We start from the raw sequence: 23,146 nt of genomic DNA, 5'->3' as shown, positions 1-23,146 counted from the left end.
TCAAATGGGCAAGCAAAATAAAATCTTTTTTAAATATAAGGACGGCGTCTCTATTAAATATCTTTTAGAGCTTTTAAATATTGATCTCTTTGGTCCTACTAGAACTCAAAATCTTGAATATAAAAGTTATTATATGGTTATAGTGGATGACTATTCTAGATATGATAGGATAATTTTCTTTACTCATAAGAATGATGCTTTCAATCTTTTCAAAAATTCAATAGGAATGTTCAAAATAAAAAATATTTGAAAATTGTTTGTATAAGAAGTGATCATACAAAAAAATTTGAAAATTATTTTTTGAATCTTTTTTGTGATGAGAATGTCATTACATATAACTCATTTTGTCCAAGAACACCTCAACAAAATAGTGTAGTGAAAAGAAAGAATAGAAGCCTTCAAGAGATGGCTAGAGCAATGTTATGTGAAAGTGACATTCCAAATTTTTTTTAGGCTGATGCAGTGAACACTGAAAGTTATATTTTAAACCAAACCATCATTCGCAAGTTTTTAAAGAAAATCTCCTATAAGCTATGGAAAGAATCTCCTCCAATTATAAAATACTTTCGTATCTTTGAATAGAAATGCTTTATTTTGAACACAAAAGAAAATCTTGGTAAGTTTTATCCAAAGAACTATGGAGGAACGTTCATTAGTTATTACACAATTAGTAAAACCTATAGAATTTATCTTAAAAACTCTAAAACTGTTGAGAAAATTATACATATCACGTTTTGTGAGATTAATGATATTTCTAGTATTCATATAGATGATTACAGATGATAAAGAGGTTAAAAATGGCTCTGGACAAGGTGTTGTCCCTGAAATGGTATTAAATTCTGCAGATGTTACTGCTAATAAAAATTCTGGAGACAAAATAAAATTATCTTTTGATTCTTTAGGAGACAATACGATTGCAGAAAATTCAGAAACTGCAGAATTAATACCTAAACCTGCTCCAAATATTTTCAAATTGAGAGAATAGAATTCATGCAGAATTATCCTAATCAATTCATCATAGGTGATTTTTCACATGGAATTACAATAAGATCATCTACAAGAAGACTAGAATCAAACAATTTTGTCTTTATCTCAACAATAGAACCTCAAAACATTGAAGAGGTTCTTGAAGATTCGTCTTGGTTTAAAGTTATGAAAGATGAACTAAAAAATTTGAAAAGAATAAGGTCTGGACTTTGGTTCCAGATTCGAATGACAAAAAGTCAAAGGAACAAAATGAATATTTAGAAATAAACTTGAAGAAGATAGTAAGATTGTGAGAAATTAAGCAAGGCTTGTTGCACAATGATATAATCAAGAAAAATAAATAGATTTTGATGAATTATTTGCTCTAGTTGCTCTAAGTTGGTTAATAAGTTAGTTTATAACTAATTAGGATAATTAGTTAGATAAATTAATTTAGAATTTACTTTAGGATTGAAGTTAGACTAATTTAGACTTGAATTTAGGTTAATTAAGTTAATTTTATTATTAATTAGGATTTAAATTTAGATTAATTATTTTTACAAATGTTATTAATTTTTTATTATTAATTTTTATATTTCACTAACTTTATTTCTATTTTAGGATTTTTTTTTTGTTGAACGTCGTATGGCATTAATCGTGGGTTATTCGTGCTAATATATACGTGGATTGTTCGTGCTATCTCTAAACGTGTTAAATTGTTTAAGTTTTATGTTATACTTACTTTTTCTAAGATACAGTTTTAGGACAAAAGTATAAAAAGATTATCTAGTGGCGCCTTCTTGTTGAAAAATTGCGAAGTAATAAGGGATTACGCACTAGAACAACAAAGATTTGATATTTTATTGAATGCGTGTTTATTTTAGTTTATGCTTACAATTTCTCTTAAAAATTGATAAATTTTTTGGTGAAAAACTCTACCGAATTTTCGTTAAAATTGTTTAAAAATATATTTGATTTATGAAAAAAATAAAAAATATATTTAGTGGAGGACTCTAATTATAAAATAAACACTGTCAAAATTCTAAAAAAATTAATAAGTTGTGTTCTTGGTTGAATTCTAGGTTATTTGTTTCAAAATGATTTTAAGTTATCGTTTGTGGATGTATAATAGGAATAACGGTCAAATGGGGAGTTTAAAACCTAGGTTCTTTGAGGGGGTTGATTAATTTGTTGTGTATGTCTTCAATATAAAATCTTTTAGGTCTCAAGGGGTAACTAGGTGTCCGTGTTATAAGTGTTGACTGACTAAGTTATTAGGACCTTCGGATATAACCTTCACCTTTACTGTAATAGGATTAAGAGTGGATATTGGGAATGGATTGAACACAGAGAAGTTGATGAGCAGAGAATCAATCAGTCTACACCAAATTTCAATAGGTCTGGTCGATCAAGGAGGGTTCGAGTCGTTAGAGAAGTGAATTTGGGAGAGGTGAATTGGAAGGTAACTAAGAGAGATACAATGAGATAGTATTTAATGCAATCGGTGTTAATGATATAGAAGATGTTGAATAAGAGCCTAACCCAAAGATAGAGAGATTTTATGATCTGTTAAAATATGCCACAGAACCGTTGTTTGAGGAGTATATTCACTCAAAATTATTTGTCTGCATTACAATGATGAGTAGTAAGTTTGAGTCAAATCATACCTAAGAGTCTTTTACTAAGTGAGCCACCCTTGATAACGAATTAGTACCAGCCGGGACTACTGGCATCTCTCAGAGCCATTATGAAGCAAAGAAACTAGCTTCGAAGGGGTTGTTTGCTGTATTACAAGGGGATATAGACCTTACTGCTTGTAAATTTTGTAATGCACTGAGGTATTAATTAAGTAGACAGAAAATAGATTGGTAAATGAAGGTTAAATAGAGTTTCAAACAAAAGGATGCACTACTTATCCCTAATCTCTAAGCTAAAAAAAATTATATGCTTTGATGAGTTCGGCCTCTCACATGACATGGCATAGTAACAACAAGAGAGACGATGGTTTTATGATGCACCTGTCATACGAAGAGTCTTGAAAGTACTTTGATCAGGTCCATTCTACATTTGTGAGCGAATATAGAAATGTTAGATTAGTTTTGTACTCTGATAGATTTGCACCAAACTCTAATTTTGGTAACACGTACTCTTGTTAGCTTATTGTGGTGACTCTTTATAACCTACCTCTCGAAATGAGCATGAAAGAGCGATACATGTTCTTAACTTGTATCATACTTGGTCCAAGCAATTCAAAGGCCAAAATTGATATGTTCTTGCAACCCTCGGTGGATAAGTTGAATGAGTTGTGAATTGATGGTGTAGAGATATATGATATTTTAACTAAAACAAACTTTCAAATGTATGCTGCATTGATGTAGACCATTAACGATTTTTCTGCGTACGAGATGTTGTCTGGTTGGTCCACTCAAGACAGAATATTGTGTCCCATTTGTATAGAGGATACAAAGTCATTTTGATTGAAGAATGAAGGTAAGAATTCATGGTTCGATGGTCGTTGAAGATTCTTCGAGTTTGATCATCCTTTTTGGTGTAACAAAAACTCATTTAGGAAGAATAAAACTGAACTAGAAGAGGAACCCGTCAGGTTGAGTAGTTTAGAAGTGTGACATCGAGTCAGTAGTATTCTTAAGATCGTCGAGAATGGAGTAGGGTTGAGACCTTTGGGAAATGGCAGGAAGCATAATTTTTGACAAAATAAAGTATATTTTGAAAGTTACCTTATTGGAAAGATAACTTGGTTAGTCATTATCTTGATGTGACCCATATTGAAAAAAATGTCTTTGATAATATCATACACACGGTAATAGGCGACGAGTGAACCAAGGATAACGATACGGTTAGGTTAGACTTGATGGACACTTGTAGGCGGCCAGATCTGAACTTAAAGAGACTTGACAACGGTCAATAGTCTAAACCAAAGGTTATATTCGTTCGAACGAAGGGTCAAAGACAAAATATTTGTAGGTGGATTAGGTCACTCTTAGGTCGACTGTTATGGATGATGACATCATTAATCTTAGAGTAGACGACAACATGCTACTAGTAGAGGATGACGATGATTAAAAAAAAAAGGGGGGGTAGATGGAGATAAAGAAGAAGAAGACGAGTTTGATAATTAAGAAGTTACCTCAAAAAAGGAGAATGAACCAGAGAAAGAAGATGATGAATCCGAATAAGAGTAACCTAAGTATAGTTTAACTAGCTTGTTATATTTTTAAACTTTAATTAGATTGTTACATAATTACATTGTACGCTAGCCACATAACTATTTTCATTTTTCCTTTAGGTAGACTACCGCCTCTGTGGAACCAAGGAGATGTCAATGATGATACCTATCAAGACTCGTAGTGATTAGGGTTTGTTATGCTTTGTTTGAAAATATTTTATTTCTTTAATTTTTATTCTGTACACCTAATATTTACCTTATATATAGTTGACTATTTTCATTAAAAATATTTCTTGATTTTTACTAATTGAGATTTGACTATTAATTGTTGATTATGGGATTCTAATAGGTACAAAAAAATTATTGTTATCATCGAGTTTACTATTGGTTAATCTGAAGGTAATGTGGCGCGAAACCATAGCACATGGCGCTAAACTTATCGTTGGAATTTGTCTGATGGTAATCACCTCCATATTTTTGCCAACTATTTAATGGAACTCGTCGCTAATTCTATCAAAAATTACCGTCGAATTTTAGAATCCGATGGTAATTAGTTACCGACGAGGAGTTTATCATTGGATTGAGTCTGACGCTAAATTCGATGGTACTCAGAGAATTTCTTGCAATGCCTCCTCCTTTTTCTGGTTGTTTCTTCGTCTTCTTCTTGTTTTTATTTTTGTTAAGAAGGTGAAATAAGAAGAATTATGAGTAGGTAAAAGAAGAAGAACAAGAAGAGGTTGGGGAGTTTTGAATTGTGTAGAATTTATATAAAAAAATAGCACTAAAATATTTTAATTGTGACATAAGAAGTTTCTTAATTTTGACACCGAAATTTCTTAACCGTAACGCAAATTCTTGTTAAAAAGGCGAAATAAAAAAATTATAAGAATGTGAAATAAGATGATGGTGATGTTGATGATGATGATGAAAAAGAAGAAGAAGAAAAAGAAAAGTAAAAGGAGGAGAATGAAGAAGAGTTTTAAATTGTGCATAATTTATTAGAAATAGTAATGAATTTTTTTAATCGTGACACAAGTTCTTATTATAGAGGGTGAAACAAGAAGGAAAAAAAAAACGATGAACAAAAAGAGACAAAGGAATGAGAGTTTTAAATTGTGTAGAATTTATTAAAAAAATAGTACCGAAATTTTTTAATTGTGACACATAAAATTTCTTAATTTTAACATTGAAATTTCTTAATTGTGACACAAAACTTTTTAACCAAATTTTTTTATTATTAAACTATGGTATTAAACTCATATATAACATGTCTAACCATTTCTGTGTCATTTATAACAAGTTGTTGTATTTTTTGTTCAAAAATATATTTGAGTGTATTTTGTTGGTTGAGTGAGTTAAGATTTTAAATTTCTATTTTTTTAAAAATTTCTTGTGTCATTTATAAAAAATTTTGGTGTTATTTTTAACAAATTTCTTGTATTATTAACCTAAAATTTTTATATCACTTTTATTATCCTTAAATTAATCATTTGATATTGAACTAAGAAAAAAAAATGATAAAGATAATAATAAAGGAGAAAAAAAATCAAGGTTATATAAAAAAAAGACACGATGATAAGGACAATAAAAATGAAGAAAAAAATAATAAAACATAAATAAAAATATATAAATTTAATTTAGTCAAACTAAATTAAAAAAAAAACTTCATCCTCTATTTTTTTTATATAAATTTTTTATATATTGGTATGACAACTAGTAAATGGGTAAAAAAATTCATGAAAATCCAAAATTCAGGTCATAATTAATTATTTAATATTGTTGTTATGCATAGGAAGGATGATGAATGAAACTGAAAATGAGCATGCAGTAGGCACTAGGCACCGTTGCCTTACTACATAACGTTAAAAGGGGTCCCACGTGGGGTCTTTGGTCCACCTTTGGACCCTGGGGTCCTTCTCATTCCAACATTCGAACCACCACCTGACCTAACTATTTTTCTTTCTTTTCCTTTTCCTCTCATTCGAAGGAACCCCCATAGTCAAATCAAACCCCAAAACCCAAAACCTCACACCAAATTTCATTTTCACCGATGGGTTGGGTACCAAGATTCAACGCAAGTCGTATATGGCTACCTGCATTTCTCTTCTCTCTTTTCATCCTTTTCTTCACTCCCACTATCCCTCGCTCCCACAACCACCACCATTTCGTTGACATGCGCAATCTTCTCGGTAACCACGCTCGCTTCAATCTTCAACCATATTAATCACTTCTCTTGTTTTTGTTTTCCTTCTTCTCATCGTTTCAGCTTCTCGCTCTTTTGCAGGAGTTCCCAACACCATCAATGTCATCACAAATTTCCCTTTCTTAGTTGTGGGTGTTCTGGGCTTTGTTCTAGCCCTCGATGGAGCTGTCTTCTACATAAGGTTTTCCACTATTCTTCTCGCCATTTTAACTAAAATTGCTACGATCGCTGTCTTCAGATGATAGCAGTCCTTTTTTTTCAGTTCTCAAGGAGAAGTCTATGCTTGGGTAGTATTCTATGCTGGAATGGTAGGCGTGGCTTTTGGTTCTGCTTATTACCATTTGAAGCCTGACAACCACCGTGTGTTGTGGGACACTTTACCGGTTGGTATTGCAGACCAAGTGTTCGACGTTTATTCTCTGATTCTTATCCCTTTTTTTTTTTATACTCTGTGGTGTTTGAGTTTAAGTAGTAAATAGAAGACATTTTCCAACTGCATGATGGATTCGTTTTGATGAGAGGCTTTCTGATTAAACTAACACATTAACAGTAGATACTTTTGATGGTGTAACGAATTTTCAGTTCCATATGCCACTCACCGAATGGAATACTCGTAATTTAGCTATGGAAATTAACAAATTTCATACTTGTTCTTGTACTAGTTTTCCAGTAACTCTGTCTAAATGCATTTTTTTTCCTTTACAAAGTTGCAATAATGTCTGGGAACTGCTATTCTTGCATCTCTTTTCACTCAAACGTTCACTGGTTTTGTCAATGCCAGATGATGGTGGCATTTTCTTCGCTTTTTTCTGCATTGGTTGTTGAGAGATTCGGCCAGAGGATCGGGTTGTTCTGCCTGTTTGCACTCATTTTTGCTGCCGTTCTTTGTGTAGTTTATGAACGGTTAGTTCTTCTTTTCCTTACATACTTTAAAATTGCTGTTTCTGTCTTTGAATTCATTCTTCAAGTCAAGGTGCTGAAACAGTATGAGTATCCCAGTTTTCGTCTGAATTCTGTCTTCTAGTTGGTTGCAGAAATTATAATGACATTCGGTTCTGCATGATATTCCAGTTGACTCTTCCTCTAGCTATTCCAGTAATAGCATTTATGTATAGCTCCAAGTACACTCACTCAAGATATTGGTTTCTGGCTACAGGTAATCTCATAGACGTTTGTAATGCTTTGGTTTTAATTTGCTTTATTTAGTGTTTGCTCTGTCGACTGCCATCATTGCCTTGATGAAATAGCAGTAGGAACAGGAATAGGAAACTCTAAGAAAAGAAGTAAACTCTTATGCCATTCACAGCTTTATATTTTCTACCAAATGAACTTTGGTGGGTACCTTACATAAACTGTATAATTGTATATATGGGAAAGGAAGATGTCACTCCACTTGTTGGTCACACTGCTAATGCCCTATATAGTGGACGCTTAAGGACTTCTTCATTTGAATGGAAACTAGTGGTATTTTCTTACAACAGGGTGGATTTCATGTAATGATGTAGCCAGTTTGATAGGGATAGGGATAAGATAAAGGGTCAAGTATTAAGATATTCTGTTTGATTATGAAAAGAAAAATATAACTCTTATCAAAGATGCACTAATCAAGAGGAAGTCAATAATATTGGGGTTATCATAGTTGTGATGAATTCTAGTGCGTGTAAGACTATAGTCCCCTAAAATGAGTTTGGTTTCAGGGTTTGCCTTAGCTATACTACCACTATGCCTGGTTCTGTAGCTTTTAGGACAAGTTTCTGTGTTTTGAGTTTATACTAGCCCTCAGGATGGATCACTCTATATATATTTTTTTTCTCTGATTTTGAGGGCATACTTGTGTCTTAATGTCTGAATGAGAGCTAGCTTGATTGTTTTTTTAACTCCTTGTTGCATTTTGTATTATACTTTCTTTTCCCCTTATTTGTCCCATGAAACATTCTTCAGTTGTGTTGTGACCTGCTGCCCCCTATAAGCGATATGTTCCTTTCTGTTGCACTGTCCATGAATGATGTAAATTTTAAGGAAAACAAGACAGCTGTTAACATACAAGTTCAGGAACTTAAATCTTGGTCATGACCTTGAGTAATAGGCTATTACTAATACCCATACATACCATTCATTTTTGTGGTAAGCTTTGAAGCTTGAAATGTTTTGGCACAGGTATTTATCTGCTAGCCAAATTTGAAGGCGCTACTGACAAGAAACTTTACCATGCAAATAACTACATTATCAGCGGGCATTCTTTGGAACACTTATGCTTGTCGTTGATCCCAATTGTGCTCAGCATAATGCTCATCTACAGGGAATCTAAGTTTCAAAGGTTTTTGATCAAAATGCCTTGTAACTCTTCTGATTTCGCATAGAGAAAAACTCTTGTTCTATAATAATCTGTTGGCTTGATGACAGGTTAGTTGATCTTAAAGATCGACATCAAAGAGGAGGAGTGAATGATGATTTTTCAACTGAGCTATATATGGCTGAGACTTTGCAGCACACTGAGCAAGTCAAAACAAACTAGATGAAACTCTCTTCCATAACTTTGAAAAACTAACAATTTTAACTGTCTAGTAGTGTCAAATTCCTTTGTTTTCTATTGTAAAGGAATCATAGTTGACACTTACCTGCATTAATTGTCGGCCATATGGATGATGGATGGGAGAGCTCGTGCATTCTACGACATGATAGAGGTCCTTAGGTGACAAACAAGTGTGTGTCTGACACGCATTGTTTTTCTCTTTGTCGTTGAGATCATTGCCCTTGTCAGTCTTGGAACAGTTGATTGTGAGGCATTGGAGACTTTGTATTCTAGTCTTATTATTAGAGTAAATGTCTTTTCCAATCCTTAACCATTATCCCGAAGTAATTAGTCTAAGTGGCCGTGTGAATGGTGACCTGCAGACATGTTAGGGACCGCTTAATCCAATAACGGGTGCGTAGACCAATTACTTGGATGATTCGGGACCGGTTAGGGATTTTCGAATTGTGGAGAGGTGCTTTGTCTTTGGAACAAATGGTTAGGGATCGAAAAAGACAATTACTCCTTATTATTATTGGTCTTATTTTTACTCATTCGTTTTCTTGTTGGAAGTGAGAGAGTAACTAACATAGGGAGAAGAACGAAGATTATTTACTTGTATGTTCTTAGAGTATATTTAATGCGTATTTGGGTACAATTCATTAGGAAAGATGGCTGTAAATGTTTCTGATGCGTTGTGATTGACATAAGCCTGTGATCTTGTATGTTTTCTTGTGACCATTTGATGATCGATAAATCCAAGAGGGTGGCATCAAAGGCTTAACACTAACAAAGGTTGTAGCACGTGTAGGAACTTGAGGTGCTTTGGAAAGATATGCGTGCTTCACATGCCGTTGCTTTGTCCTTTTGAATAGCCTTTTGTGTGTTCTTATTTGATGGCTCCTAATATTATTCACAATCATGTGGCTGTACCAGCATATACATTATACACAATAATTTATTTGTATTACATTCGGTGATCTTTGGTTTCTTTAGGTGGGTTCACAAGTTTGAGAATATCAGCTTTCAAAATTCCTCCTCTTTATCTATTTTGAACTCATGGATAAGAAAAAATTTAAAAATCTTAAATACTCTCTTCTATTTTCTTTCTTTCCCTTCCATAACATTTGCTTTCCTTTTCCTCACAATTCGCAAATACACCCTTGGGGTCTCTTTCCTTCTCCATCTTGCCAAGGAGATCAATTTTTTCAAAATATACTGTCTCTATTTTGAAGTCTCCAAAGAAAAGGTTGCTTCTGATTACAAGAGTGACTGATATCAGCAAATTAGAAGTAAAAGATGACTCCTTGGATAAACAATAAAAATGGAAGTTTGCCAATTTGTCACGACATAAAAGTTTTTTGTTGAATCTTTACTGCATCCCTGAAATCTTATTTCCAAAATTTTCAGGCTCTTAAACATGCCAATTTTTGCAACGATAAATTTATACTCCCTGCATTTACAAAAAATTATCACGTTTCACAAAATTGGTTTATAGATGTGTTTAAATTGGCAGACTTCCTGACCCAAAAAAAAAATTGGCAGACTTCATTGCACCCTACCCTATCCAAAATTAAGTAAAAGAAAGAAAGTACAACACAGTTTTTTTCTGCCGTTTTCATAATTATATATTGTAAAAGGATTTAGTCAGCGTTATCGGTATACTATTTATTTTGTTAAAATTAATTTTAAAATATAAATAATTTTATTTCTAACTTTTAATTAAAATTAATTAGGTATATGTTCGTCATGTGCAAATCAGGCGCACAGTATAATACTATATACGTAGCTGTACTCAATTTGTTGATATCAACTCATTCGTCCATTTAAAGAAGTGTTCGAGGTTCTCATCTTATGCATAGTTAGCAATTGATTTATCGGATTAGGAGATACATGCATAACCAAAAAATAAAAAAAGAAATTATGTGTAATGTAGTACAAGATGATATGCACACACAAAAAATTAACTATCAACAACTGATTTTGATATATACACCGATTTTTTTTTTTTTTTTGGTCATTACAACACAACATATCCACACAATACACTCACACACACTAATGGTTTTTTTTTTTTTTTCACTAATAGAATTTGAACCCAGATGTGATTATTTAGGAGACTTATAATATGCTCTACTTGAACCAAGCTTCCAACCTATATGCACCGACTTTGATGTAAACTAAACTACTGAAGCACAGTATATATGTAACTAAACCAAGAGCACACACATATGTTTATTGTGGGGGTTGGTATAGTTGGTCATAGTAAAAAGTATGCACGCCATTTTGTACAAAAAGAAAAAAAGGACCCCACTTAAAATTTGAAATAATGTAAATCCAAGTGTCGGCAGTCTAAAATAAAAGAGTAGAGTTTGGATATCCCTCACTCTATCTATACAAAATAGTAACAAAATACTTGTCATCATGCTCTTTAAATAATATATACACTATATAATGATCAATTCAATTTAGCAACAAAGAAAGTACTCGAGGAGGAGACGATAAATGAATTAAAAAGGTAAATATCCAAGTGAGAAGTGGACCACCAAGTGGGTTGGGAAGCAAAGGTAATAATTGGCTTTGGAGTTACGCATATGCAACAATGAATGAATGCGATTACTAAACTATACTTAGGGTTACAGGGTCAATTGTCAATCTCTAATATAATCAGCACTGACTCAGATTTTACAGTTTCGAGATGAACTTATATATAAAACCAACAACATGCAATATTATTGGTTAAATAATAATAGATAGATGTAAATATAATATAGTTTTTTTTATCCTCCATATCTTTTAATCCAACAAGTTAAGGACTAATTCGTCGCAGATCTGAACTTCATTTAAGAGATTGTCGCTGGCCAATAAATTACTGCATGCATAAGCCGAGATAAAAAATAGTTCTTTTGAATGCAGTAGTTGAGATAAAAACCATTATAGTATTTTTGAAGTGATTATGAGTTTCCAATTCAATTCACGAGTTCTATAAAAAGTCTGACAAGATTTTAATGTTTGGAATTGGACATATTGGAACATTGATATTAGTAGGTGTGCTCCTTAAATTTATTTTTCTAAATTAGATAAATAATAAGTTTTCTTTTTCTTTCAAAGATTAAAGACAAAAAAGAAAAAAATATCTCAAATAAATAGTTATTGTGAAAAAAAAAAAAGAAACAGCATGATATATGGAACCTTACGCTGATAGCAAGTTGGCAAGCTGCTACTGCATTCTTTTTGGAAATTTCTATAAAATATAGGAAGAATTTTTAGTGTATCTAATCAACTTTTAAAACAATTGGAATATTAATGTTTCAGAAAATATAAACCACCATTTGATTTTGACAAATGAAAAGTGGATTTTTTTTGTAAGTGGGCTAAGCATAAAATGTTATACTGTATATTACATAAATACATAACAGAAATTATATTTATATTATCTTTTCATTAATCATTTTTAATATGAAATAAAAAAGTTAAAAGAGAGTGTACGTAAAAATAACACAACATTTCTCGAAACAACCAAACACGATGTTATAATAATAATAATAATAATAATAATAATAATAATAATAATAATTGCTTTGTCTGTTCATAATTTCAAACAATCTTATTAGATAACTAATTATGATACTAATCAACTATAATTAATTATTAATTGGGATGTAAAAAATTTTTAAAAATTACCAAAAATAACATATATAATTCATTCTAAAAAGTTAATTTTATTACCACAATAAACAATAAACACTATATGAAATTTTAATTATTACTTCACTTTCTTGTTTTACATCTTTTTCTCCCCCCAAAATAAAATCTCTTTTTCCAGTGCTTCTCTTTTCATTATGCATGTACTTTCTTTCGCCGTGTGTGTTTTTTTTCTACTGTGCCTTTGTTTCTCTCTGCCGTGCGTTCGCTTCCCTTTGCCGGTCCCTTGTTTCGCTCCGCCGTGCTGTTGTCCCTCTTCCGTGTGCCTCTCTCCGACGTGGTCAACTTTTCCATCGTGCTCATCTTTCTTTACACATAACTATTGGCGACAGAACCTTGAGCACGCTACGAAAAAATACCTTGCCATTACTTTATTGTCACTGTGAAGTTTTAAGGTCTATGATCTACCGTGAATCTCTCTTTTTAGATTTTTTATTTGAACATCTAAAAAGAAAGAGGTTCAAAATTTTTAGAAGTTTTGGATGTTGTTTTATTTATGATTTGGGATGATATTTTTTCAGAACTTTTAGATGTTAATGATTGTTATATTTTGATTTTTTGAATATTTTTTATTTAAAAAATTTTAAATATAATAAAATAAATATCTAAAATTAAATAAAAATTATTAAAAATTATTGTAAAAAAATATTTAAAATTTAACAAAAACAAACATTTGAAACATAATAAAAAGAAATATTAAAATTATTGTACAAAAACTTTTAAAAATAATTCAAAGAAGAGAAATATAAAGAGAGAAGTAGCATATATAGAGAGAGACGCGGAGAGACAAAAAAAAGCGCAAAAATAAAGAAAAAAAGAAGTAAAAAAATAATAAAATACGTATTTTTTAAACATAAAACTATATCAAAATTTTTTATAAAATTAACAACTACATATAAAATTGACTGCTTAAACTTTTCGAATTCGAAAATAATGACTTGATAACAAAAGATAGTGTACAGTTCATTGTTTAAGGAACTTTCGATTTTGCCACGGATGATGCATCATACATTTACTCAAAACTTTCCTATTTAATACTAAAATTATTTTCATATTTTAACTTAATTTTTGTTGCTCATTTTTTTTTCTTATGACTTCGGATTGAATTTTGAAGGTTATACCTGCTGAACATGCACTGTTATAATTAAAGCTATAATAAAAATGTGCATGTTTATATTTGGGTTTATTAGCTAATATGTGTGGGTGCTAGGACCGGTGTCAAGATATATACAATAAAATTACTAATTAAAAAAATATAAAATTTTAAGTTTTAATGTATTTGTTTTATATATATTAAAATAAAATATTATAAATTTTTATTAATAGTAATTTATATGTTAATTAAAATCTTTTTAAATTTAATATTTTTCTTGATGATATACAACTAGTATATGATATATAGTTAATTGGACAATACACACATGACACAATATTAGTAGCACCATTTAATTTAAAAATCCTATTAATAGAAATAAATAATTGAACAACAGTAAAAAATACACTAACAATGGTAGTATTAAAAGTGAAAGACTAAAGTAACATTTTTGTTTTTAATATTTGTAATTTTGTTTTTAATTTTTTTTATTTGTATCAACATTATCTCTAAACATTAATTTCATATAAAATACTAGGAAATAAATTAAAAAAATTTAGATATAATTTTGATACAAATAAAAAATATTAAAAATAAAATTAAAAACATTAAAAATATTTAAAAAATCGTAATCGTTAAGGAGGAAAAATTATACTTTAGCTAAAGTTAAAATTAGTAATATCTTACAATAGTAAGTGGACAATGATACGATGTGTCAATACATGTAAAAGTACTGCGTTACGAGAAATGGTTGTACGTTTGCTCAAAAGCCAAAGCCTAGGAAGAAAAAATTGACATATATATATGGTGGAAAAACGTGTGGCCATAAGATATTGGAGTAGGGCTTGTAATTATTTTGCATATCCCAAGTTGTTCACTTTCAAGTTCGACCATATATTATGTTATTAACTCATTAATTGAGAGCTAATAAACATGAATTATTAGGGAGTGAGAATCCTTAATGGAGGTGGACCCAAGGTTCCTGAGAATTCACTCAATCACATGTTATGTTAAAAGGGAGCTACTCAAATGAAGATGCAAAAAACATCTTTTTATGAAGATGCTTTGTATAAAAGTGTGATTTATTGATTTGGCCACACTTCAAATAAAAACAACACTTTTATAACATATCAAAATCTAACCCTACACTCCATCATCTAAGGGTCAAAAAGAAAAATCATCACATGAAGACAATTATAATATCTTCATGGGAGTACCCACCATGTTAAAAAGGCAGCAAGCCAGCAACCGACGTGTGTGTGTGCGGCTCTCAATTTTAACACAACACAAATCTTGACTTCCGATCCAAGTTTTATTATTATTAATAATTATTAATTAATAATAAATTTCAACTAATAAAAAAAATAACACTAATAATTATATCTCTAATATTCTCTAAACCATTCGCTTCTCGTAATTTCGTTAAGTATAAACAAGAGAGAATAAAAAAAGGGAAAAAGATTCCATAATTGGTGAGGTGGAAGCATCCTCTTTTGGTTCTGGGTACCTATCTCCACCTCTTCACTCTTCTTCTCCTTCCCTTCCATTCCATTCCTTCTCTCTACAAAGCTTGCTTCTCTTCTCAAACCCCATTACAACTCACAACTCCTTCATCTCTCTCACTCACATTCTCCCTCGGTCAAAGAATGACGGAACCAGCTTCCAAACCCAACGGAAACGGCGCAATTAACGGAACCGCCGCAGCCCCCGCGGTTAACGGCAACCAAGGCCCAGTCAAATCCCAGCTCTACAACCCCAACCGCCAAGTCTATCGCCCACAGTCGCACTACCACCGCCGGCACCGCTCCGGTCGCAGCATCTGCTGCTGCTGCTGCTTCTGGACAATCCTCATCATCCTCGCCGCCGCACTCCTCGCCGCAATCGTAGGCGCCGCACTCTACGTTCTTTACCGGCCACACCAGCCGCAATTCTCCATCACCAACCTCCGCATTGCGAGGATGAACCTAACAACCTCCACTGACTCGCCGTCACACCTGACCACACTCTTCAACCTCACTCTCATCGCAAAGAACCCTAACAACCACCTTGTGTTCTTCTACGATCCGTTCACCGTGACGGCGCTGTCAGATTCCGTTTTCATTGGGAACGGGTCGCTAACAGCGTTTGAGTCCGACAAGAACAACCAGACGAGCTTGAGGGCGGTGGTGTCGGGGTCGCAGGATCTGGACACGGAGTCGCTGAGCACGATGAGATCGGCGCTGAAGAAGAAGAAAGGGTTCCCGGTGGTGATTCAGATGGACACCAAGGTGAAGATGAGAATGGAGTGGCTCAAGAGCAAGAAGGTTGGCATCAGAGTCACCTGCGATGGGATCAGGGGCACCGTCCCCGCCGGCAAGTCGCCGGCTGTTGCTTCCGTCATCGACTCCCAGTGTAAGGTTGATCTCAGAATCAAGATCTGGAAGTTCTCTTTTTAGTTTTCCTTCAAATTTTTATAAACGAAAAAAAACCAAGTGTTTAATTTGATTAGTTTCATTATTATTGGTGATTCGTTGTTATGAGTAATCAATCCAATCATCAATGTCCCTCTTTTTTTTTTTATAATTTTAAAATTATTCTTTTTGTTGTCATAATTGCTTTTTTTTTTTATTTTTTAATAGAGAGGGGTTAATGGGTTGATTATGATGGGGGAATATATCATGCCTTGAGACTTGAAAAAGCTTAATCTGTAATGAAACCAAGAAAAAGTTGAAATTTGAGCTTGTTATATGAGATTTAGGGCAAAGCAAGTCCTAAAAACCATTGTAGTTTGTTGCTGTAATTTGCCTGAGAGTAATACAACTGGAAATTGTATCTGGGTTTTGAAATCTAAATGCCTCTCTTATATTTCCTTAAACTATTCAATTTTTATCGAAGAATGATAGGAGGCTAGCAACTTTGTGATCTGTAGTCATCAAATAACCATCAAATAGCCATTAATAATGGTTTTAATAGTGTAAGATTGGTGTGAAATTTTCATCCAATGACTCACTTTTTTTGTTGATTACATGCTGGCAAGAATTTAACAAAGTTGCTGGTCCCTAAACTTTTCCATTTTTATCACTTTAGTTTGTAGAAATATGAAAATTCTCAATTACTTATTATAGTCTTGAATGAGTTGGAATAGTACAAAAAAAAAAAGAAAGAAAGAAAGAAGAAAATGGATGAATTGAGAAAAAATGAAAGCCACAAGCAATGGATCTTGCTTTGCTTGTTAAGTGAGCAGTTATTTCCATGTCTCTATTTTGTAATGGAAATCCATTAACAGTTTTATCATTTAATATTAAAGAAGAATTTAAAAGAATACAGTTCTTAATAGTAATACAGTGAAACACTGATGAGTCTATCTCACATTTTGACCTCAACAAAGATGGAAATATAGAAGAGAGGACTTTTATGGAGGTGATGTCAGTGACTGTATTGTATTAGATTTTGCTGTGAGAATTTTTTGATCTTCCAAGCAAAGCAGAATACAGAGTGTACTGAAATTGTTGTAAACTGGGGTTTAGATGATGAGATCAGGTGCTGTTCCATCCTTCTTGTGAAATTCAGCAACCTGTCCCACACTAAGTGCCACGTGCAATCTCGTTGTCCCAAGTTGGATTTGATTCTCTCTTTTTCTGCTCTGTTACATTGCTGTTCTATAACAACAAAAACACTACAGTGCCATTGCAATTTCTCAATTTCACATTGTAACAGAGGATTGAAACTGTTTCCACGGAAACAAATGAGAGAAGAAAATTAAAAAGTAGTAAGAAAGTAAGAAACAATAGTGTCTTTTTCTTTTGTCTAGTGGCATGGTTAAGTATATAATATTTCAATAACTGAAAATAACATTCAGTTTTTTTATTTTATTTTTCATAAATTACGACATTGTGTATTTTCAACATTGTTATTATAATTAAATAATATTCAAAAACATAAAAGGTTGAAATGATAAAAAAATTATAAAAATATACATTTTACTAGTCTAAAAAAATCATCTTTTAATATATAATGAGCCAATTATTTAACAAAACAAAAAAACTTTAATTATAAAAAAAATTATGTAATAATATTTTATAGAATAAGACACATGATTATATAAAAAAGATTCAAGAAAAAAGGTGTGAAAGTAGATGTTAATTTAAATAGTAAATATGAGTAAAAATGAGTATAAAAATAAAAGAATAAATTTTATGATTATGATTTGAAAATGAGTGAATGAGAGAGAATATATTGTGTGTAAACCATAGCAACGAGTGAGAGTTAGTGATTATAATTAGTTAGGAAAATGAATACAATTGTAAACATTTTTAGAAACATTATAGATAAAAAAGAGGAGATAAAGAAAAACTGTAAAGTAAATGTTAATTTATATACAAAACATAAAAAGGAGTGAGTATGAAAAAAGTTGATGAATTATATATTTTATTACTCAATTTATATTTATTAAAAAATAACATTATTGATATTGAAATCATATAGTATCTTATATAAAAGTAAAGAGTGAGAGAATATGGAAAATATAGAGTAACTTAATGAAAAATAAATGTCATAAGAGTGAAAAGTAAAATGAAGATGAATCCTAAGTTATAATTTTATATAGTAAATATAAAAAAGAATGAGTATAAAAAAAAAATAATAAATTATGTTTATACCTATTAAAAAAAATATTAACATTAAAAGCATATAATGTCTTATATAAAAATAAAGAACAACAGAATATAAAACTTAGAGAGTAACCTAAAATAAATATATATATATATATATATATATATATATATATATATATATATATATATATATATATATATATATATATATATATATATATATCATGAGAATAAAAAAAAAATCTTAAGTCATAATAACGAAACATATGAGAAGTATAAGCAAAATGATTAAAAAGTAATTCAATTGGAAATAAAAGAATTAAAAAATAATTCAATAAGATAATTAATAAGTAATTGTGACAATTATTTATTTAAGTTCACATGACATCATATTAAAAAGTTAAATTCTATTTTAATATATTATAAATTGATAGATAAATAGATAGATTCAATTCTTAGAAGTGAGAAGTGAGAAGAGTTGAGTCACACTAAATTTAAATTAGGTTTTCAAAAGATTGAATTCAGTTTAACTTATTAACAATTAAGCCTATCTATAAAACTGAAGTATGACTCATCAAAATACACAAATTGATTTAAACTCAGGAATTATTTCAAATAACATCAACATAATATATATATATATATATATATATATATATATATATAAAATAAACTATTTATTATGTAGTTTATATCTTCCAACAAAATCATATGTAAAAAAATTATTATAAAATTATATATCAAAATATTTTATTAATTTTTATAGTTTTATTAAATTTATAATTAAATTTTTATTTTTTTTAATTGGATCCCGACATTACTTTTAGTTTTATAATTAGGTCCTTCTTAGTGTAAAAAATATTAGAATTAACTGAATATTTCTTCGCAAATTAAAAATATTTATAATTAAAAACTTAATTAGATCTTTAATCGCATGTATTTTAGAAAAAATATTCTATTAATTTTAATATTTTTGACATGAAAATAATTTAATTATAAAATTAAACACGGTATAGAGACCCAATTAAAAAAAAACATATAAAAACCTAATTAAAAATTTAATAAAACTATAAGAACCAACAACAGAATAATTAAACCTAAATTTTATTATATTCTAGTTCAATCCATCCAATTCACAATAAAATAAATAAAGATATTACAATTTTGATATGACAAAAATAAAAATTAATATACTATCACATATTTAACAAATATAAAGTTTATAATTATATGTGTTTAGGGTTATAATTTTTACTATAAATTAAAAGTATAAAATACATAATATGTATTTTTATAATATAAACTTCCATAGAAATTGAACAGTCTTGGGTCGAAATCAACAGATATTAATTCCATTTCAACATTGGAAATCAGAAATTAAACAAAGGTGAAAATTCAGGTGAAGTCAACTTTACGTAAAGTTGATATTTAAGAGTCGTTAGATGAAAATTTAGTCAAATCAGTCAAATCATCTAACAGCTCTCAAGTATCAACTTCATGTGAAGTCGACTGCAATTGAGTTTTCACCTAACCAAAGTTAGCACACAACATCTTGTTTAAGAACACACCTATAATAAGTGTATGCAAGTGATTTGATCATTTATCAGCATCAAATGAAGCGCATGACAGTGATGGGGTGTCTTAATTTGGTGCACGTGCTTACGATGGCTACACCGATCCCACTTGCCTCTATCAAGTATGGTCTTTCTCTCAATTCCATTTATTTTCTTCTCGTTTTTTCTTCCCACCCACTATTACCTATCTAGAATCTTAGTAGTGATGAATACCTGATTTTGTTGTCTCCACTTCCAAATTCCTATTCTATTTTATCACCAAACAAAATATAAGAATACTAAATTTTGTATTTCTGTCTTTTTTTTTAAAATAAAAAAAGTTCAACACACTAAAATAGAACAACAGATAAACAGATACACTAAAAAACCATAAAAATAAAACCAAACACAAAGGTAATCAATCCCCTGTCATCTTCGGCATAGTTATCAACAACTAAAAGGATCAATACTAACTCATTCTTTGTAGCTCAGAAAAGTTCTGCTTTAAATGACCTCAACACCTGCTTTTCTATTGTTGAAAATTCTGTCATTGCGTTCTATCCAGATGTTCCAAATCATTGCAAAGAATTTAGTCAGCCACCTCTTCTGCTTCTCTTTTCTATTAAGCATGCCAGTCAAACTCTCAAACAGACCTTTAATGGTTCTTGGGACTGTCCAATCTTTATGAAAACACCTCAACCACGCACACCACACCTGCCAAGTAAACTCACAAAAAAGAAATAGATGATGAACATATTCCATATCTTTTTTACACAGGACACAAATATTGTCACTCTGCTGGATGACGCCTAATCTACTCAACCTCTCTTTAGTATTCACCCGATCAACTAGGACAAACCATCCAAAAAGCTCGATTCTTGAAAGTACCAACCCTTTTCAAATAACACTTGTGAAACTATAACTCGTAATCACTTGTGAAAGAGTCTCCGATTGCAGCACCTGCACCAAAGAGTTAGTAGAAAAAATATCTTTATTATCAAATTTCCAAACAAGATTATCCTCTCTACTAGTTGATAGCTTCATTGGCATTAACCTCTCATAAAGTTGATGAACCAGTTCCAACTTCCATTGAAATAAATTTCTCCACCACTGAAAATTCCAAATCCACTCTAACCCATCTCAAAACCCACAATCTCTGTTCTTTATATCTTGTTCTCAGTACCAACAAACCAGCCTATACCAGCCTATACGTATTGTATAATTTCCATCATTAGAAACAAAAAGACAAGGCTTTGTGTATCTCTTTTTGTTACCGAAGATATAAAATATTTATTTTTTGTATAAACCTACAATTATTTTTAATTGTTAATTACGTGGGAGAGGGAGAAATTAAATGGGTGTGGATGATTGTGACCCTAAAAGCAAGGGGAGAACGAACCAAGTTGGTTGTGGCTCTTGTAATGTGATGGTCCATGCAAATCATTTGCCGCTGCTACTACACAGTCAATTAAATGATTGAAAGAATTTTGTTTCGGATGCATTATTATTATTGAAGAAGCAAAGTAATATCGTTTGTATTGTGATCAAAGAAACATGAACATGACGCCCTTCAATTATTGGCTGGACTGTCTCAATCAACTTACTATATTGTTAGCGTTGTTTTCATTGCCAGCTCTAGGACCTTTGTTTATAAGTACTTTTCTTTGGCTTAATTAGTTTATTCCTTAATCAAGCGTTCAAGCACTCAGTTAGGATCATAAATTCAATATATTTAATGGGGGTTAAAACAGTGCATTAGGTGTAAATGGGATTTTTGTTGTGGTCCTAGATCTATGGAGCTTTATTTGTTTCAGAATCTGACTTAATCTACGGTGATCTACAACAACTTACCACTCAATTAAAGTCGTTTTTTTTTTTTTTTTTTTTTTTTTTTTTTTTTTTTTTTTTTTTTTTTTTTTACATTAGTAGGATTCAATGCAAAATATTAAGTACTTCTAGATAAGAGGTGGTTGTTTGAGGCCAATGAGTTATAGTTCAAATGACATAGTCTCTCCATACTCAATTAAGAGGTTGCGGATTCGAATCTCTTATCTTTGACAAAAAAAAAAAAAGAGGTGGTTGTTTGAGATGATCAAATTAAAATAGTTTTTAACTAAAGGATCTATCTAATGTATTTGTTTAGGTGTTAAATGTATAAAATTTGTATTATAAGACTAAAAATTTCAAAACATTGATTGTATAAAATGATTAAATTTTCTTAACATAAGTAACTTTATTAGCAAAACATTAATTACAAGCTCGCATAAGATTGTAGCTTTTAAATTTAGGTGACTATTTTCATGAAGACATCTTAACCATCTTAAATTTAAACGTCCCTAAATTGAAAGTCTTCTGATACTGCTAAGTTCTAAGGAATTATTTTTTATCTATACTCCTCACATACTTACCAATTTTTTCTTCTCGGTTGCAGCTAGTAGGACTCGAACCCGAGACCTTTGAGATGGGGAGGGGACGGAATGCCGTATGAGCTATGGCTTATTGGCAGGTAATCTGTAGTTTAAATTAGGTTAGTTAGGCGGACGGATCTGGGTCTCAGTTCTTTTTCAGTGTGTGAGTTGGGCGTCTGGCCTTCACCAGGTCCAAAAAAAAAAAAACTCCAAAATTGCCGGAGCCATAGTTGAATCATGGTAGACTCATAGTAACTAATACCACAATGTAATCTGTTTTGGTACACTTGAGCTTCAATCAAGGTATAGCTCGTCACTTTGCATAGGTGCTAATGCTATGTAAGTGTAACTCCTCGGATCTCCTTCAACACGACAGTATTAGATATTTGCCAAAGATACTACGACGATCAAGTAAGAGTCTTTTCGAATAATACTCAAGAATTTTGTAAAATGATTTAATCTATGTTACTTTTCTAATGTATCTTACAAAATGTGTCTATTTCTACTATGTAACTATTATGTCATAATTCAGTTTAGGATTGTCAAATGGGTCAGCTCAGCCCATTTAGGTCCGGCTTATTTAAGTTTGTGGGTTAAATAGATTAGCCCATTTAAGTCCGCTTTATTCACAGGTTATAATTTTTTAGTTCAGACTGTTTATGGTCAGCTCAATGAATTAAATGGATTGACCCGTTTACCTTTTTATTTTATTGTTTGAAAAATATTTTGACAAAAAATTATTATTTTTAGGTCAAAAACCTTAAATAAACTGTATTTTCTTAGTTGATGGGTCGAATTTTCGAGTCGTAAGAAATATTGACTAAAAGTGTTATTTTTTTTTGAAAAAATGGTTAAAAAAAATAAACGGACCGTTGTTTAGCCCGTTTAACCCGTCATTTTTTTTCGAATTAATCGAATTCAATCCGT

At 31.1% G+C, this 23,146-nt stretch overlaps 2 protein-coding genes across 2 annotated transcripts; both read left to right on the top strand.

Annotated features, from left to right (window-relative positions):
* The first annotated feature begins 6,077 nt into the window (after nt 1-6,077).
* On the top strand, nt 6,078-9,859 carry LOC112765546 (uncharacterized). Its single transcript, XM_025811444.3, has 7 exons — nt 6,078-6,342; nt 6,438-6,537; nt 6,619-6,739; nt 7,138-7,259; nt 7,391-7,512; nt 8,514-8,673; nt 8,760-9,859. Exons 1-7 carry the CDS (start codon nt 6,204-6,206, stop codon nt 8,869-8,871), a joined length of 876 nt encoding a protein of 291 aa, XP_025667229.1. The 5' UTR covers nt 6,078-6,203; the 3' UTR covers nt 8,872-9,859.
* Nucleotides 9,860-14,969: 5,110 nt separating this feature from the next.
* LOC112765297 (NDR1/HIN1-like protein 13) lies at nt 14,970-16,497 on the top strand. Its single transcript, XM_025811208.3, has one exon. It carries the CDS (start codon nt 15,313-15,315, stop codon nt 16,099-16,101), a length of 789 nt encoding a protein of 262 aa, XP_025666993.1. The 5' UTR covers nt 14,970-15,312; the 3' UTR covers nt 16,102-16,497.
* Nucleotides 16,498-23,146: the final 6,649 nt, after the last annotated feature.

The sequence above is a fragment of the Arachis hypogaea genome, chromosome 17 (genome assembly GCF_003086295.3).
Source record: "Arachis hypogaea cultivar Tifrunner chromosome 17, arahy.Tifrunner.gnm2.J5K5, whole genome shotgun sequence".
NCBI classification, from domain to species: domain Eukaryota; kingdom Viridiplantae; phylum Streptophyta; class Magnoliopsida; order Fabales; family Fabaceae; genus Arachis; species Arachis hypogaea.
Note: the sequence above shows the minus strand (reverse complement) of the source record. Positions and strands in the feature narration are given on the sequence as shown.

Excerpts from the sequence above, each read along its gene's own strand:
- LOC112765297 (XM_025811208.3), top strand. The coding sequence starts at position 15,313 with ATGACGGAACCAGCTTCCAAACCCAACGGAAACGGCGCAATTAACGGA.
- LOC112765546 (XM_025811444.3), top strand. The coding sequence starts at position 6,204 with ATGGGTTGGGTACCAAGATTCAACGCAAGTCGTATATGGCTACCTGCA. Across the intron at positions 7,260-7,390 it reads CTTTGTGTAGTTTATGAACG|AAATTATAATGACATTCGGT; the intron begins GTTAGTTCTTCT and ends AGTTGGTTGCAG. Across the intron at positions 7,513-8,513 it reads ATATTGGTTTCTGGCTACAG|GTATTTATCTGCTAGCCAAA; the intron begins GTAATCTCATAG and ends GTTTTGGCACAG.